This window comes from Aethina tumida, chromosome 1, assembly GCF_024364675.1.
Source record: "Aethina tumida isolate Nest 87 chromosome 1, icAetTumi1.1, whole genome shotgun sequence".
Classification (NCBI taxonomy): Eukaryota; Metazoa; Arthropoda; class Insecta; order Coleoptera; family Nitidulidae; genus Aethina; species Aethina tumida.
In genome coordinates this window covers 63,218,119-63,237,442 of record NC_065435.1, presented here as the reverse complement: position 1 = coordinate 63,237,442, position 19,324 = coordinate 63,218,119, and the positions used below count along the sequence as shown (strand labels likewise).

At 28.6% G+C, this 19,324-nt stretch overlaps 3 protein-coding genes across 3 annotated transcripts; 2 read left to right on the top strand and 1 right to left on the bottom strand.

The window, feature by feature from the left end:
* Positions 1-258: 258 nt before the first annotated feature.
* Positions 259-9,941, top strand: LOC126264349 (homeobox protein ceh-19-like). Its single transcript, XM_049961942.1, has 3 exons — positions 259-595; positions 9,218-9,524; positions 9,587-9,941. Exons 1-3 carry the CDS (start codon positions 259-261, stop codon positions 9,810-9,812), a joined length of 870 nt encoding a protein of 289 aa, XP_049817899.1. The 3' UTR covers positions 9,813-9,941.
* Positions 9,942-10,955: 1,014 nt separating this feature from the next.
* On the top strand, positions 10,956-13,556 carry LOC109605529 (venom acid phosphatase Acph-1-like). Its single transcript, XM_049961939.1, has 7 exons — positions 10,956-11,070; positions 11,338-11,442; positions 11,548-11,787; positions 11,876-12,046; positions 12,676-12,796; positions 12,848-13,050; positions 13,321-13,556. The coding sequence occupies exons 1-7, from the start codon at positions 11,023-11,025 to the stop codon at positions 13,429-13,431; spliced, it is 999 nt and encodes a 332-aa protein (XP_049817896.1). The 5' UTR covers positions 10,956-11,022; the 3' UTR covers positions 13,432-13,556.
* A 3,058-nt stretch (positions 13,557-16,614) lies between these two features.
* Positions 16,615-19,051, bottom strand: LOC109605392 (cyclin-H). Its single transcript, XM_020021966.2, has 6 exons — positions 18,806-19,051; positions 18,555-18,751; positions 18,303-18,504; positions 18,020-18,251; positions 17,403-17,517; positions 16,615-17,342 (listed from the first exon to the last, which is right to left on the bottom strand). Exons 1-6 carry the CDS (start codon positions 18,920-18,922, stop codon positions 17,216-17,218), a joined length of 990 nt encoding a protein of 329 aa, XP_019877525.1. The 5' UTR covers positions 18,923-19,051; the 3' UTR covers positions 16,615-17,215.
* Positions 19,052-19,324: the final 273 nt, after the last annotated feature.

Sequence of the window (19,324 nt, the reverse complement as noted above, 5' to 3'; positions counted from 1 at the left end):
ATGCATAAAAGCAATCACGCAGAATGAATGGAGTCGCTGCTAATTGGACTATTTTAAAATATGTTGATTATTATATTTGAACCACATGCTTAAACTATAATTATACCAATTATCCCCACCAGTCTAAGACATTTAGAGCTCCGCCCCCCTAAACTTTCATTGGTCTGAAACGACGACAATTTAAGACACTCTGTAAGCAACTTTCAGATTTTACATAAACATCGGTTCTGAAAATCGGGCGGATTAATTTGCTTGAAAATGGACGAAGTGAAAGTTGTTGATGAACAATTGGAAAGTAACAGGGATGTTAAAGTTAGTGAAAGTGTCAAGATCCAAACCAAATCTAGTAATTTTTCCATAGATTCGTTGCTATCGCAAAATAAATCGAAAAGTGATAATGGATCTGTTGGAGAGAATAAAGAACAGTTTCGTTTTGGTGACGGTGAAAATAATGATAGACCTGTGAGTTCTGGAAGTTATTCGCAGATTAATGGTGGCAATGAAGTACTGTGTGTGAATTCTGAAAATTTTTCCAAAGATTCGGATGATGTTGTGTCAACTTCCGGAGAGTACTTTCAAAGGAGCTATAGCGGCGGTTAGTAAAATAATATTATCTTAACATCTACATTTTGTGTCCATTATAGTACACTAATTTTAATTTGGTAAAGTATATATTACACATTAAAAATGTGTGCTTTTAACAAAGCTGATTCATTTGGATGATGCACCAAAAGAAGACCAAGTGATCAGATGAAAGTACCGTTCAAATTTTCCTTCACGTGTTAAGGATCGGATGGCAGATAATTAGGATGCAATCCAATTTGGCGGTTCCCCGACGGATGGTGGAAATAAATCGTCTCTTTTGGTTGAGTACTCTTATTTCACGGCATCGGAAACGATGTTATCGTCATTTCAGCCGTTGACTAATTACCTCTACATGACACCGCTGTCTAAACAGGGATTAAGCTCCGGATATAAATTGAGCGTATCCAGTTTTTTTTTATTTAGTCATTTAAAGAGATATACAATGTCAATTAGTATTAAAAGGAAACATTGATGTATAATTGATGAATTACTTGAATTTTTTAACCATTTCAACAATTAACATGGAAAAAATTTAATTTTAAATATAAATTCTAGATCACTTTAACACATTTAACATTCAGATATTTTTTATTTGTTCAGAGTTAAAAAGTTTAAATTATAATTTTATTCATTCATAATTCATTATTATTATTTGCAATATTAATATTATATTTATTATTAAGGAATTATTACATTATCTACTTACTAATTTACATACCTAGTGTCAAGAATTTATTTATTGTTTATAAACATTTAATAACTGTATACTGACATACTAAAACATATATTTTTATTTCCATTTTCACATTTTTATTGATGAAAATTCTAATAAAAGTCCAACAGAAAACGAGATAAACGACGACCTTAGTTTTATATTTTTTTATGCAGTGTTTACTTCCTAATATTATTGTAACCAAAACAATTTTTATCTGATTTATTGTTGTTTCAACCAAAGTATACTGTACGGAAGTACAAAATATCGGTGAAGTGCGTGAACGGATCACGACTGTCTATAATCTGCGTCTCCGGGAACAGCAGCAAAGAGAAATATTGGACGCGACGAAATTGGATAAGACAGGCCCAAGTTTGCTTTCAGGTCAATGGAGAAAACTTTAAACAGCTATTATAGAGTAAGGTTTGTTACAAACTTTAACATTTTTTATCTCGTTTTCTATTAAACTTTTATTAGAATTATTTTTAAGAAATCGACTTATTATTTAGAAGTATCAGGTTAAAAAATTTCGGATAAGTTATGAAACACCCTGTATATATCTTTTTCGAATATTTTTTTACATATCATGTATTAATATTTTAACGTGAAATTTAATTTTCTCATTAAATATAGGGGAATTCAGATTCTATAATTATAAGTAACATTCATTTATTTTTTTACATTTTGAACTATTATTAAATGCTAATTGTATGTCGGGTGTTTACTAAAGACAATAAAGTTCAACTTACAAGTAAAAATTGGAGAATAATTCAATTCAATAAGCAAAATAGCAGCATGTTATAACATTTATCTAAAATCGAAAAAAATAAAGAAATAAAATCAGAAAAATTGATAAAATATTTTTAGATACTTTATAATATTCAAAAGAAACGTTATAATATCATATATTAAGAACATTACACATTTATCTTACAAGTGTACAATAGTAATTTTTTCATATTCACAATTAATCGGATAGTTAATAGATTAAACATTAAAATATTAATACCATCTTTGTGTATTGGAATGTTTTTTAAACTATTTTAAATAAAAAATAGCCAAACATTCAGAGAAGAAGAGAGAGAGATTTAAATTTGGCAGATCATTTTTCTATAAAACGTATATATTACTTTTTAAGTAAAGAGGAAATGAACTAATGTTAGTCTACTATTTATAATAATCATAATATAATAATAATAATAAATACAACTGGAAATTGTGTTGCTGTTTTTGTTTTAGTTTTCAAATAAAGTAATTAAATTTAGAAATGACAAGGATCGTGTATATTACGTTGTGTGTATTAATAATTTTACTTTTGTGTGAATATTTAATAATATTATACATTAATATATTTAAAATTAACAAATATACAGTTTTACTATACGAGGTGTTTCTTATTTTTGATTAAAATTTTGAATGTAGTGTTCAAAATCTCTTTATTTTAATAAAGTACAATTCTAAAAATTACTAAAAATAAAAAGTAATATCTGTTCTATGTAGCTTTTACAGACAGTATAAAATGAAATACGAGTGAGATATGATAAAAACAAAACAAAATAGTGAATTTGAGCATTTTTAAAAAACTATTTTTCACTGTTATTTTTACTAAATTAAATATTAAGTAATTTTTGTTTTATGATCTACATTTCTCTATTACTCGAATTAGTGATCACGTCTTTGTTTATATCGTATTTGTACGTTTGAGAGTATTCAAACTAAAGGTTATAAGAACTGTAAAATACCTTGAACAATTGTTAGATTTTGTTTTGTTAACATTTGGTACAATTATTGAACTCTGTTTATTTAGCTCTTATTTAATTATTTATTAATTTTACGCATTACAACGCCCGACCAAGGTCCAATATAAAAAGTCAAATATTATATATACGAATCATATACTGGTATTTTTTGTGAGTTTACCATTAAATTCTTTATTCTTCAAAATGGGTGAAAACAAAATTTTATTAAAAATGTTTAGAAAAACATAATATACTTATCATTTTTCTTGTGAATTTGTTTATTTTGATCAGTTAAAACATATAATAAAATTTAAAAAAAACTTAAAAGATAACTTTTAATTATTAGTTTCCACAATCAGTTGAATTAATAGAGCCAATAATAACCACAAGTTCTATTTTGTCTGTTCACTATGTTCACTAATGACACTACTCAGTGAAATAGTCTAAAAGAATTCAACGAATTGTGAATATATTAAGTTATTATCTGATATTCTCAGATTTGACAATTTTGTCCAGATCACCAATTTTTGTGATAACAATTATCTAGGAAATCTTAGAAGACAAATTATCAGTTACTAACCTAAAAAATAGTCAAATGTATAAAGAGATATAATGTAAAACTATTTATACACATACATATTCGCTAATAACCCTTAAGTGGATGAAGCGATTAATAATAATAAAAAATACACAATTTTCTAGTATACAAATTTTTACAGTAGACTTCTGACCATCACCCGTCAGAAGACGGCTTTTTATCATCTTTTCAGCTATTCTTCATTTAAATCGAATTATAAATAAAAAACTTTTTACTTACTTTTTAATGCAATTCTAATTTATTTATTCAAAAAATTAACATTAATCAAGATATATCAAATAAATATTATATAAGCATGATAAAATGATTATAAGTATTTTCATAATTAATATAAAAAAATACTATAGTTTTATTATATGTTTTGCATGTTCATACAGAAAAATATCGTAAAAATGCTGAGTTTGTCTCTTACTAGCCCAATTAAAAATCGATCACTATTATTGGCTACTGTGCTTGGCAAATTAATTTGGCAGGCCGCTTTTCAACACACAATTAATTATCAGCTTTCGTCTTCGCGCCTTTGCGTCTCAATCGGCCGCCTTGCGCCTTTTGTTCTTGCTTGCCAAACGCTAAATACACAGACGCAAAATAAATCGGAAAGAATTGCAAATAGAATTTAAATAGCGGTTTGGGTTAGAGGTGCGGGGTGTCGTGCGGCGTTCGGTAATTAGACAGCGTTTAGCGTCACTTTGTCTTCCAAAACACTTCCTGTCAATTAGGCGCTGATGTATGGCTCCACATACACATGTACGCTATGAAAATCGGGTTCCCGTCCACAAAGGCATGCCAGAGAACTCTGCCTTCGCTATCTCTGGCATCCTCGAATTTGTCTACAAGTATTTTTAATAAGATGCAAGCTCTTACTCAACGTCGTATAAATCGCTCGGTTTATATTTTTGTTCATTTGAACCATACACTTAAAATAGATTTTGTAAAAAATTAGATGTTTTATTTGAAACATGTTGATAATTAATCACTTAATATTTTTTTTTACATTACACAGATATGCAACATCTTGTTTTCTGAATGAACATTTATTCATTCTTTAGCAAACAATATGCTATATTAAAATATTTAACGTTTTATAAGCTATACAGATTCTATTTCGACATACAAAAAATATTAATGATTGAGAATTCAGGAATGTCTCTTTCAGTTACATTCATACATAGATAAGCCGAATTTAGAGTCAAGAGAGTTACATGTAACATTTATTTGATAATTCGAACAGCATTTGGCATCACCCTCGATAAGAAATCCCTAAATAACATATCATCATCAGTTCAAATAAATAAAATTGTTTACCATTATCAGTACTGCTCCACAAGCCAGTGGTGGCGGGAAGCCAACGGATCTAACTGCAAGTCCAATCCACACCCAGGAAGATCTTGGATCTTCCTCAGATTGGACTTGTTTTTCCGAACCCAGTTGACAGGAGGCTGGCATCTTTGTCAGTCCCGTCTTCTGGTTCAGTAAACCCGTATATGCAAATATACGCCCTGTTTTCCCCATATGTGAGTAATCGCATATGAGAAGCATTTTGGTTACGATCTCCGGATCGGTGCCCGGAGAGGGGTTTTTACATTTTCCCCTCTCTCTTCCAAAAAAAAAATATATATTTATTTTGATATACAATATTTTCAAATATTTCAATTTAAATACAATTTCTATTGAATATTTTCTTTAAATAACTCAAAAAAATATATATGAAAAGAGATTCGATCAACTGATGATTTCGCATAGAATATGAAACTAAAATAATATTGTCGTTGACTTTTTGTTATTTTATCTTTTAGAATTTTTTAATTAAAAGGAAGTTTTCATCAGAAAATATAAAATTTAACATAATTCAACAATTTTTCACTAACACCTCTTTTGCATGCGTTCTATAAGGTTATTTAATTGGAGTATATTTGCCCACGTCAGCAAAAATTATATCTGGAAGAGTTTTGGGATCCGGTTGATGGTTATAAAACTTCCATCCCGTGCATGCCCGATAGGATTTAGGACAGGTGACTTCCGAAGAAGTTGTAGTCTCAATATCCAACGTTTGGAGACGTTTGAGCATAGTTCCTGAGCGATGCGGATAAGTTTTATCGATAAAAAACTAAAGTCTTCGTCGATAGCAGATAATATCCTTTGTATATATGAGACCGGTCATCGTGCCTTGACGTAAGTTCCATGATAGCAAAGTCCATTCGGTATTACAATGAAAACCCTTTGAAGGAGCTAAATTCTTGAACTTTTCATCGATTTCCTAAAACACTTCATCTGATCAACATCATTGGATTGCCGAATTTTACTTTCATCTGTGAAAAGTACAGATTTCCTTTTCTCCATACAATGAATAGGCGACTTTGCGCCTTCCAATTCTAGCGTATCCTTACGAATTTCTATAGCCAGTTGCGGTTCTCAATCGCAACTATTCCCCTTCATTTATGGTTGTTTTCCTTAGTAATCATTCTTTGGTGTTACTGAAGTAGAATCAGTTTGTTAAAATCGATAACGAGACATAACACTTTGAGCAACATTGAGTCTATATGCAATTTCAATCTATTGAACCTCAGATTCCAAGATTCCACTAATACATTTTAATTCACAAGACATGTTATGTGACTAGCAAATTAAAACAGGAAATGGTGTAAATATTTAAACTGTGGCTATGGTGGTGTTAAAAAGATAATATAAAAAGTTATCAAGGAACTGGAAGAAACATTAGAAATCACATATTTAACAAATAAGATTATTTTAAGTAAAAAAGTTCGGAAAATATTGTTACAGACAAGAATGGTAGGCACTATCCTTACACGCCAGTAAGATTAAGGTGTAAAGCAAAGTAACAAATCGCAAAATGCGTTAATATTATTAATATTTCAACAGCAACCCATAACTATTATATAAAATAAATTGAATTTCAAAATGTATGACATACAACATGCAAAAATTGATAACAAAATAAACAAAAAGATACTTAAAGGTTCAGTCAATTGTACCATTCTTTAATTATCTTCAAAAACCCGACTTTCAGTCTTTTAAAGGTGGGACAGGAATGACTTTGTCTTAAGACGTCACATTTCTTCATATGAAAGGATATAGTGTTCATACTTATCTACTTCTAAAATCAATACAAATATTGAGAGAGAACTTCCTGTTTCTCACTATTTCAAATATTTTATCAGTCTAAAATTCACAGTTCAAAACTATTTTATTTGATTTATGCCTTCGCCATATTCTGTAAACTATATATTTATTTTTAAATGTCTAAAATTTTAAAAATACAGTGTTTTTGACGTTAAAATTTTGTTTTCAATAGTTAATAATTTACGGTACTTTTTACATACAAATCCAATTTTTGTCCTTTTCATATTTAAGAAACCCTTTTATGGTTAACATGTAAATGTTAATATTAAATATTATTAATTGCGTTCCAAAAAGAGTGAAATTTAGAAATTAATTCAAACACCTTTAGTAGGCGAGAGAAGAGTTCATTCATTCAGCTCGGGAGCATACATAAATACATAAATAGCAGCTCTTATCGTTTATGAAAATGTAACAATTCTCAAACCAATTAAAATCCTGTAAATACTCCGTCGAATGTCATAAATCCCTTGTGAACGTTCAAAAGTCTCGCTGGCTTTAATTTATAATCCAAGAATTCTTATATGTCGTTTATAACTGAAATTAATGTCAGTTATACGCCTCTAATCGTTGCGGGCTAAAGTGCCCCTAAATAATGCTGAATTTAAGGCTAAACGTCATGTTAGTCGATAATATATTACCACGAGATAGCGACGTTTGTTTTTTGTATCATTTTTCAACGCTCTCTAGATCGTTAGCCGTTTAAAATCTAATTTTGTCTCGGGCGCAAATTAGCGTCTTCTTAACATGTCTGCACTTCCCACCCGACACACCGCACATAAATTTCGCCACGGCAAATTAAAAACAACTGTTTGGTGTAAAATTTGACGCTCCGACCATTCAATAATATAAACTACTTAATAAACGATATCCACATCCTCTCGCCTGTTTCCAATTTTTCTGATGTTATTAATTATACCATTAAATGTGGCCTGATAGCGTTCATAAATTTTCAATTACCGTTTCATCTTTCTGGCTCGTCTCTTAACTATATTTGATACATTTTATCTCTCTCTTAATTAAATACAACTGTAGGTAAATATTAGATTATTTTATTTTTTTATCCGGATAGAAAATTAGTAAAAAAATTAAATTAGGAATAATTGAAAAGTAAGTATTATAATTATAATATATAAATTATTAAACTTATTAAAATATATTAAAAATATGAGAAATTGTCCAAGCTACGAAAAAATTCGAAAAAAAAAAAAAAATAATTCAATTCAATTCAATCTTAAAATTAAAACTAAAAGAAAATGGTTCTCTGAAATTAGTTCAAGAATAGTAAAATTATGATTAATGGATGACAATTCGATTGACTCCTGACCTACAAAAAAAAATCCTGGTTTCTACTAAAATTTGAGAGTCCAATTTTTACTTGTTTAGGATGGCATAAAAAAATGATGACGCTATGGAGATATTCCAATTCTTCTGACATTGGCCCCCTTAGATTGAAGAAATAATAATCTTAGTAAATGTGTTTTAATATAAAATTAATCCCAAACACAAATCTAAAATTTTGACGGATTGGTTAAAGGACCAAGGCATGGATATTTCATCTAGCCTTACTCAGTTTCCTGACAACAACCCTATTATTATTGTCTGATTTAGAGCGCAATGCTTCTTCCTTCCCTTGAAAGTGAGTTATTCTATAAAATAATATAAATCCTTCTAAAAATAATTTCGTTCTATTAAGAGTACTGTTAAATAGTACCACAAAATATAAATATATTTGAATGAGCTATTTCTTTGGTCAACCGAATCAGACTAATATATGTGTTTAATTAACATCTCAGTTGTTTTTAAGATGTGTGACAAAAAAGTAAATACATATAAAAGTTAAAACTATATTTTGTATACAGATTCGACGAATTTTTATGAAATATTTTTATGCCACATCAAAATTGTCAATAAATTATTAAAAATTGAAAACGTATAATTTTTTAAATTATTTCTTGAATTTATATTTTAAAATATACAATGTTTACTTTTTATTTATACATATTTATTATTTATAAATTTATTGAAATCCCAGTTGAATATTAGATTAAAATATTGAAATATCCGAAATAGTATTAACTACATAATAAATAATTTATTTTTTCCTTTCAAACAATTTTTTTCAACCTAAATAGTCATGTGATTTTATATAAATAAATAAAGATTAACTCATTACAATTTTATAATGCTCAATTTCTAAAATTTTTTTAGAAATCTCCAACATGTGTTATTTTAGATGACTAATTTAATGTTAATGAAATGTTGGCGAATATAAATCCATTATTATTTCTGACATGGCTATAAAATGGGTTGGCATTGGCAAGTTAGTTGTCAAAATTTTATGTTTTACATAAATCTGCAACAATATTTGAAAGGATTTTGTAACAATGTTATAATTTATAAAATGAAAACATCATTATTAAACGTACATTATTTTTATTACAGATAGTTCTTACAACGATTGTAAGTCGGATGAAGACCGAAAAAAGAGGCCAAGGACTGCATTCACAGCATCACAAATCAAATCCTTAGAAGCGGAATTCGAAAGAAATAAATATTTATCGGTGGCCAAAAGGTGCCAATTATCAAAAAGTTTGAAACTGACCGAAACACAAATCAAAATCTGGTTCCAAAATAGACGTACCAAGTGGAAGAGGAAGTATACAAATGATATTGAAGTTTTGGCGCAGCAATACTACAACTCTATGGGAATACTTACACCCAGACCGATTTTCATCGGGGACCGCTTGTGGTAATACATTTGTTAAAATTTCATTAAATTATTTTAATTAATTAACTGTTTTTCCATTAAAGGTTCTTTAATTATCCGGGACAACCAAGCTTATCCTCGGCTACTTCTGGCGTCCCCAATATGGTACCAATTCCGTCAAGTTCTAATGGATTGGTACCACAAGTGCCTTTAGGACATCCACAGAGACAGTGTTTACCAAATTATGTGGATTTTCCGGAACAACCTCCTTGTGAACCATCTCCTATATTGCAGTTGCAAAATTTTGGTAGACATTTTGAAAATTCATAATACTGAAGTGATTTAGGTAGGTTCCTTAACTATAACTGAACTGTATAGACATATATATTTAATTTTATTGTAAATTCATATTATTGTATAAAACTTGTGCCAAATATATCTCTTAGGAAAGCATCTGAATATGTGTTTCATTTACAATGTATGTACAATTTTTAAATCATACCTTTGACAATCAAATGTTCCCCCTCAGTTTTTACATTGCTTCGCTTATAATGTATTACTGTGTTTAAATTTGCAACCTGTAAAAAGAAATATATATTGAGGGTATATTAAACACAAACATAAATATATTCATTCCATTTTACAGAGCATCTTTAAAGGTGAGTATTTGTTGGTATTCTCTTCTTAAATCTTATGAATGAAAAATGTAAAGAAAAAAAACTATTCGTTTTTAAATAAATCAGTACAATGTGGGGTTTAGGACCATAAATAACCAACTATGATTGGAATGGGCAAGATCTGCTGTTCACTAGGTTCAACCGTAGGATGGATATCTCTATTTTTTTACAGATGAAAGTAGAATTTGACTGTACAATTATGCTCGTCGTGTTTGGATCTGATCTAATCACTCTTTCAGAGCTTCGATCTTTTAATTTTGCCTACATGAGTTAATATATCCCAAGAAGAATTGAAAAACCATATAAATGGCATGCGGATGACAAATCAAGAGTCATCTATGATCTTGTTAAATTTATTAAGTCGTGTATATTTTTATTATATAAATATTAATAAATATTTTTTTATATTTTTTTTATTTTTTTGTGTCAATACGAATCGAATTTTTATAGGCTTATAATTATTATGTTGAAATTAGATTAAAAATCAAGAATGAAGTAAAAGATAGCAGCTACAATAAGTTGAATAATTAATTCTTCAAAATTGAACACATCGGTATTATATTATAGATATTTTAACACATTTATTATAAAATAGCATAACTTAAAAATAAAATAATGAATTATTGTGTTCATAAATAATCCGTCCTTCAACTATTCATTTAAGTAACATAAATTAACAATATTCATAGAATATTTAATAAGTGCAAATGTGACTTCTTATCAATAATTACATTCCAAAAAATTTACTGTGACATTTTTATTTTCAGTAAATTGTGCCTTCACAACCAACAATGAAAGTTAAAGAAAAACATATACTTCTTGCTTTAGTCTGTGGTTTATTCATTCTGTTACTCATTCTTCGTATGACTAAACAGGATGTAAAAGAGGAGGATATTATTTTATTGCACGTTGTATGTATAAAAGTGTTTTGAGTGCAAATTGCAATACGATTGTTTGCTCTTTTGTTTCATTTTTATTCATATTGTAGATTATTTAGTATAATTATTACATTATAATATGAATCTAAACCTATATTTGAATTTAACATTACCAGTTTATGACGTATAATATTCAGTATATGAGAATTTCCATATAATTTATATGTATTTAGTAAGAATACAGAATACAGTAATAAAAAATATAAATAAACGACAAATAAAATACTTAATTTTTTATAGATATTTGTCAATGGTCAGAAAACTCCCGAAGTTTCTATGTATTATCCAAATGATCCTTACGTTAATCATTTATTTTATCCATACGGAAGAGGTGAGCTAACTAATGTAAGTACATAAAGTGCTATAAATCAGATATAAACCATAAAATAAAATCTCACTATTTTTGCGTTTCATTCACAATTCACATCATGTTACGCGTTTTTGTTTTAGGTTGGAAAAGTAAAAATATTTCGTGCAGCACAAGAAATAAGACAAACATATAACAAATTCTTAGGTGAAATTTACTCACCATCTCTAATTGAAGCAAGAAGTGGTAATTCAAATAGAGAGAAAATGTCAATGCAAGTATTTTTAGCAGGAATATTTCCTCCAAAGCCATCTCAAAGGATTCTGCCTGATGTAAACTGGCAACCAATACCATATATCTCTGAAGAGATTTCAAACGACCAAGTCAGTTATTATTATTGTATTGTAACTTAAATTCAATATTTCCTTGTTTAATTTGTACGAAATAATATCACTGAAATATTTATTTCAGGTGCTTGGTGCTTTGAAATATAAAAAATATATACATCACTTAAACAAAATTATTCAGAAACAAAATTATTCCAATTTATTAGAAACTTTTGAATATATTTCCCAAAATAGTGGTTCGAATGTTGATAATATTCATGCTGCAGTTGAAGTACTGTCGATATTGGATACCGAGGTATATAAACTCATGTTCAACATAATTTGTCACCATATAAGTTTGTCCCATTTAAAATGTCTCTTGTGTATATCGAACAGGTCATCAAGCCTTGGCATACGTACAATTATGTACGATCATTACAAATTCCTCCCCATACCATAATGGAACCCTCTTGAAATAGGTAAAAATCTTTCATGGAACACCTCGTATCTAATCAGATGTGAAATTGACGTAACTGGAGCGATAAGAACTCCTATAGTGTTTTCTAGCTGATCAGCCAATTGTTCAGTCTTAAATATCGGTCTTCATTTGCGGAAGTTCTCCTTGGTCTTTCTGAAGTAGAGACAATTTTATACAATAGAGTACACAAGGGAGAAAAATACTTTGTTCAACATTGACTCTCTGTGATTTTGATCTTGACCTAAAATTCCAACATTCTAATTGCTCTACATATTGGTGCAAAAACTAATCAATTATTAACTAAATTCGCGTCGTATTGACTTTTTTTACCTTTTTGTGTCTTATTTCATAAAAATTAACCATATATACAATCAATTACACTTAAAGTGGACACAATTTAATTCATAGTTTGATATACTTATTTAGAATATATTTAAAACTGAATAAAAAATATTTTTCTTTTATAGAAACAATTGGATTTAGACCTATCAAAATGGACTGACAAACTACTTCCTAAATACCATGAAATTGTGTCGAGTTTCTATAAATTACTGGTTTTGGATGATTCTTTAAGGGCTATAGCTCCAGGTACGTTTTTTTTAGCAAACAGATATTTTTTAAACAAACTAATTTCTGTAGGCCAGTTACTGAAGAATATTATTGATACAACTCAAATAAAAATTAAGAAAAACAATAATTTGAAAATTAATGTGTATTCTGGTAATGAATTTAATTTAGCAACAGTTCAAATTGTTCTGGACATTTATAAGGATAAAGTTCCTTCTTATGGATCTTATTTAGTTTTAGAAATAATTAAAGAAAAGGACAACCATTTTATAAAGGTATGGTGAAATTTTTTCTTTCATTTTAAGGGTACTTTGAGTGTGTTAATATGAATTTGAACGAGCCCAATAAAGATTAATGAAATTTTATTGGACTTCAATTATTATTCTTTTTGTCGGTTGTGTCTTCTTGTATAAGGACTTAGCAATATCATCACCATTTGTTAATCCCAAAACACTTGAAATTTTTTATCAAATTAAATAATGAAAGAGAATGTTTACATATATTGTATATTAATTATTAAATTAACTTTTTGCACTTTTTTTCAGATATTGTTTCAAGATTATAGTACAGGAAAACTAAAGACGTTGAAGCTTCCGTGGTGTGATATACTTTGTCCTTTTAATAAGTTTGTGCAATTTATAAATAAAACGATGTAATATAGAATGTCTAGCTAAGCTATGTATTTTTAAAGAAATTAAGTAAGATTGTTAATAAATAAAATAAATAATAAAATCATATTTAACCTATTTAAACTGATTGAAAAAAAAAATAGCATAGTAACATATTTCGACCAAATTATAAATTTAACCATACATTTTTATGTATCCTGTATACGTTGATTATTTGTGAATAAAAACGTAAAAATGAAAATAATAAATCAAAACAAAAATCATGGGTTTCAGTCAATATTTAAATATATTTTGATTTTAACTCTGTTTAAGAATTAACAACCAATTTATACTGCCTTTTCTTAAAATCATGTAGAGATGTCATTTATCAGAAGATAATTGACATCGTGCTATAGGAATGCTTTAGGCTGGCTCAAGACATATTGATGTGGCCGCAGAATTTAATATTGACCAATCCGTAGTATGAAGACTCTATCAACGGTTTCTAGAGACTGAACATGTGGGAAATCGGCCTTGAAAAGGTCGACCAAGAGTTAGATTTGAACGGGAAAATTATTAATTATTATTAATTATTATGATTATTAATCAGAGGACCCAATAAGAAACTGAACACTTCTCACTTAAATGATGCAGGACTCCGTTTCAGGAGATTCATAAGGTGACTCCCCCTCTAGCCTGTCTAGCCTGTTCATCGTGGAGGTTAGTACGAATCTAAAGACTTCCAAGTCAAAGAATAAATCCATGTTATGTGCGGGAAATTTACGGATATCAACGTGGGACCCATAATGGTATATGGTGATATTTTTCTAGGAGGTAGGACGGAGCTCTACATTTGCGACCGATTCGATTTGAATTTTTAGTCTACACTAGACTGCGCAGAGATAGGGTTGTCTTCAACCATTTAGAAAATGTTCAAAATGAGCGTTAGCCCTTGCCACCTGATCTGAATTACGGAGAATATACCTGGGATATGTTTGGAAGATCATTAATTGCTCATCGGTCCTGTGTTCATACTGCGAAAAAATTAAGACAACTCCTTCCAGGATTATGGGATGCCTTGGGTCAAAATAGTCTGGATGACCTGATAAAAAGTATACCATGTAGGGCAAAGCTGTAATATGAAGCAGATGAATTTGGTATTTTAAAAAATAGATGTATTTTTTATTTTATAAGTGGGAACAAAATTTCTTATTTATTTATTTTTATTTTTAAATTTTAAGTTGCCTTTGGTTTAATTTCTTATTGGTTTTTATTTCTTTTATTATAATTTTAATTTTTAATAAACAATCATTTAGTTCTAAAATCAGGAAATACGTTTAACTGTTTGAGATCAGTTTATTATAGAGTTAATAGCATCTTAATATTAATTTAATTAATAAAATTCAAATTAATAATTCTGGAAAGGGGCATAGGTACTACTCTAGCAAATACTGCAGTGAAGTATCCCCCTAAAAACATAACATAAAGGACTTGCCACTTTTTATAATTGCGCACATTTTTCGAGTACTGAGGTGGAAGAAAAGGATGTACAATGTAGTTTTCATAAATACCATCTTACACATTCATCTTGTGGAAAATCGATGGATTGTGATCAGCCCTCTAACGACAATTGTGGCGATTTCTTAAACCATTCATGAAAAAAGTACAATCGACTGAAAAAAAGTTCAAAAACTTTGAAACACAGTGGAGGAAATGTTTTAGTTTGAAGTTCTTTTCGTTGGCGTGGTATAGGCTCCTTCATTACAAAAAAATATCATTAAAATGGACAGTTTTGTATATAGAGAGATGTAATGGAACCATTTGTCAAAGTACGCATCCAAAGTTCTTTAAAGTTGATTAAGATATGAAAATGTTGAGATTCTCGATTGGCTAGCATAAAGTCCAGATCTAAATACAATTGAAAACTTGTGAAACGACATGTAATTTCGATTACAACACCGAAACCCTCAAATTTAGATGAGTTGCGGTTATTAATTGAAAGGTCGTTTAATTTAATTTCAAACGATCATTGCCTTCATATTTCATTGAATGTTTGCCTCAACCATTACAGGTGGTTATAACGAACAAAGGCTTCCCAACAAAATATTAATTGTTTAATGTTATATATAAATTATTTAATAAATATATATTCTTCAAAAGTGTACTATTTCTATTACCAGTCACATTTCGCATTTATTTTAAGTAGAAACTATCTTGATTTAGGTACAAAATGCATAAATGTAATTATATTAAATAAAACATAAAATATTTTGATTACATTTAATTAGAGATGTGCGTTTCCTAATCAACGATAAAATAGTAATGTGTGCTGTTTCTCTGGCCTCAGTAAAAAACAGTGACATAACTAAACATTGCCACATTTCATTAAAATTGTTCAACAAATTCTATGTTTAGCACTTTTTATTAAAAGCGATAAGCATTAAAAGAAAAAAATGATAAGCATGTTGTTCAATTCAATTCAAAAATGAATTGCATTTTATTTTTATAGATACAAAAGTGTTCAAACTTTTTATAAATTTAGATAAAAAATAATATTTTAGTTTTCATTTACATATACATATAATTTAGAAATGATTCATCGATATTTTAATACAAGACAAACACTATGCCATGTTAAAGCAGTTAATGATATATTGTCCTAAAGTAACTAAAATCACATCTAACAATTTGTTTAATATAATTATTGCCAATACAAGGTTTAATATAAATGTTTCATTAAGAATATATCATCGACACAGAATTACAAAAATTCTTTGTTTTACCAAAATAACAGAATTCCATTAATAAATTTACTAACAATAGAAATTTTAAAAATTATTATTGTCTAACAGATAATTAACATTCTCTTGTTTGAATTTGTTTGTTGGTGGGCATCTTTCTGTAAGACTGAAACAGATTTTTCATTTATTGGAACATACGACATTGATGTTAATATGCTTACCACATTCCTTGGCAAGCTGTTAACTTTGAATGGCCCATTTGCCTACTTTCCCTAGCATGTCATTTATTTTACTTGATTAACAGCATTCAAATTTAACAGAAACTTAAGGGTTGAACTTAAAAGATTTGGATATTAAAAAAAAATTAAGCCAAATGTGTATATGATAAAACAAGAGGAATTTCAATGGTTTGTCTAGTTTGGTTTTTTCGCATGTAACATTTATACATTGAGGTTTGTTAAATTGTGACAGGAAGAAAGTAATAAACAAATTACTAAAGAAACTGATAATTTATTTGAAACTAATTGTTTGAAATTTATTTACGTTTACAAAATGGTATAATGATAGAATATTAGTAACAATGTTGTATACAATGTATTCACAATAATGTATACTCAGTATATGACTACCAAATTATCCTACACTTCATTCAAATATGTATGAATAAAAGAGGTATAATTATATATATATATGTAAAATGATATCACAGGTGTACTAAGTGATCATATTTTATAAATTTAGGTAACATGATAAAATTAAATTAATATCACATTTATAAGTGTATAATTTGGTATGTCAAATTAAATGAATTGGTATATAAATATAAAAATACATGTTAGGTCAATTTCCAAAGCAATTACAGCAACCTTATGAACATCACTTATGGAATTATGAATAATAAATAATTAATCAAAAAGAAATACATATATTACAATTAACATAATGAGGGTATGTGAATGACAAATATAAAAAGTAATAATATAAAATAAAAAAAGTTTACATCATTATAACAAGGTTAATTAAAAAGTAAAATTGTCAAAGTATGTACATTATTGAAATTTCCAAACCAATTTTTTGAATTACATATACAGCTATACTACCTCTGGATAGGATACAGACATATTTAGGGTGGAATTATTAATTTCATCATTTCTAGCAGTTATTGCATGATACAGGTCATCATCATCTTCCATCATTGCTTGAAGTCGTTTCTTGTAACTGAAATCAGTAATTTAATCATTAATATTTTTAAATAAATTGTGATAACATTCTTCTTACATATCACTGTCAGGATTATATTCTGGATTCCTACACCTATCCAACTTCTTATCAAGTAGTTTGGTTTGATTTTTGTCTACAGGTGTATCAACCATTTTTACCATTGATCTAATAGCTGAAACAATAAATTAAGACAATTAAAACTTAATGACTACTAAAGGCTATAGATATACGAAAATATATATTGCCATGTTTAATACATATTAAAATATTTAAATAAAAGGTTGTAATTCTGAAATAAACTGTTTTTTCTGCAAAAATATTATGTTGTTGTTAGTCACTACACTTAACCCAAAATGAGCTATCAGCTTTGCATATCAGACTTCATATAGGAAAGCAATAAATTATAAAACCACAGCATCACCAAAAGTTAAATATTTTGAGCAGGGTCTTTCTAAAAATGAGTGCCTATTATTTTAATGCTTTTCACTACATTTGTATCATGTCATTTACGTATTATTGTATCAGTTGGTCTTGAAGAAAGAAACAGTATAGACTCTCTAAGTATTATTCTTGTTCTCTACAATGCAGAGAAAAGGTGACAAAGTGGCACATCATGAAACATAACATAACATGAAAATAAAAACAATGCTATACCACTTTACCCTTCTTCTCACCTTTAACTGCTCCAATTAAGTCCCTTAATTTGTCTCTACCTTCTTCCCCAAAAAGAGTATCAGTTACATATGAATCCAAATTTTCATGGATCTTTGAAGCTGCATGCAGTACAGCGGCAAGAGCTACTTGACTTGGTGAATACAATAATATACAATCAGTCTGCAGGGCTCGTTCTAGAAACTGTTCTGTGCCAGGTCTTAGCCTTTCAGGATCACTTAATGTACTTCTAGTCTGAAAGCAAATAAATTTAATAATAGTTTGTTTTATTGAATTTTAAGTTACCTTTATGTCAATCAACAAACCCTCCACTGGCCTGAAGGGATTGTGTATGCACAGATGGAAATTAAGCTGTTCCATTAGCAACAATTCGTTATTTAGAATTATATCTGTAGCTTTTTCTCTGTCTCCCTTAATATTAGCAACAAACTGTTGTATTGAAACATTAAATTCCTCGACTTTACATGCTAAGTATATACATGTCACCCTGAAAGCAATATGATAAACACTGATAATACATTCACACAATATAATTACATTATTTCTTTTGGGTGGTGGTTCATTACAGAGTTGTGAATATAAAACCTCTTGAAATAATGAAATGCTGTGCCTATCACACATCTTGGCATTGGTGGCTGAAAACGTTTACAGAAATCCCTCAGTCTTAGTTCATAGTTTTTGACCATTATTTTTTCCTCATCTGGCGTTAAAAAGTATTCATATTTGTTAGCATCCTGAAAATAAATGGTACTATATTGATTGTAAATAAATGTGGTATGATTGTTTACGTTTACGTTGCGGCCATAAATTTGTATGTGTTTATTATTCGCCTCCTCTCGTAATTGATTTAACACTTCTTCACAGCTGAACATCCAGTGTTTGCATTGTGTACTTGTGGGGAACATTTGTAATGGCTATTATAACGGATCAACCTACACCATAAATCACAAAATTGTTGGAAGAAACGAGGTGATAAACACACTGTGAAATCTCAAGTTCAGTATGAAGATATCCCCTATTTATTATAAAATAAGGTTAGAAAATGCATAGTTGACTTTTGGGGGTAAATTTAAAATTTTAGTAACCTTTAAAATTAGCATGATTTGAAGAAATTTCCTTTTGTATGTTATAGTTTGTTATACCGTTAACAGGGGGCGCGCAAGCATGGTTAGTAGAGTTGATTGTAGATGGCACAATAGGGTCAAAATTTATTTTATTTAATAATTTTTTATTCAAATTCAAAATTATTATAATTAAAGATTAATATAATAATAATATTAATTTTTATAATTGTAAATTAAATACTA

What these genes read in the sequence shown, in the direction of transcription:
- LOC109605529 (XM_049961939.1), top strand. Translation starts at nt 11,023, where the DNA reads ATGACTAAACAGGATGTAAAAGAGGAGGATATTATTTTATTGCACGTT. An exon ending in GAAGAGGTGAGCTAACTAAT is followed by an intron (nt 11,443 to 11,547) that starts GTAAGTACATAA and finishes TTTTTGTTTTAG; the next exon opens with GTTGGAAAAGTAAAAATATT. An exon ending in AGGACAACCATTTTATAAAG is followed by an intron (nt 13,051 to 13,320) that starts GTATGGTGAAAT and finishes ACTTTTTTTCAG; the next exon opens with ATATTGTTTCAAGATTATAG.
- LOC126264349 (XM_049961942.1), top strand. Translation starts at nt 259, where the DNA reads ATGGACGAAGTGAAAGTTGTTGATGAACAATTGGAAAGTAACAGGGAT. An exon ending in TCAAAGGAGCTATAGCGGCG is followed by an intron (nt 596 to 9,217) that starts GTTAGTAAAATA and finishes TTTTTATTACAG; the next exon opens with ATAGTTCTTACAACGATTGT. An exon ending in TTCATCGGGGACCGCTTGTG is followed by an intron (nt 9,525 to 9,586) that starts GTAATACATTTG and finishes TTTCCATTAAAG; the next exon opens with GTTCTTTAATTATCCGGGAC.
- LOC109605392 (XM_020021966.2), bottom strand. Translation starts at nt 18,922, where the DNA reads ATGTTCCCCACAAGTACACAATGCAAACACTGGATGTTCAGCTGTGAA. An exon ending in CACCACCCAAAAGAAATAAT is followed by an intron (nt 18,505 to 18,554) that starts GTAATTATATTG and finishes TATTGCTTTCAG; the next exon opens with GGTGACATGTATATACTTAG. An exon ending in TATAATCCTGACAGTGATAT is followed by an intron (nt 17,343 to 17,402) that starts GTAAGAAGAATG and finishes TACTGATTTCAG; the next exon opens with TTACAAGAAACGACTTCAAG.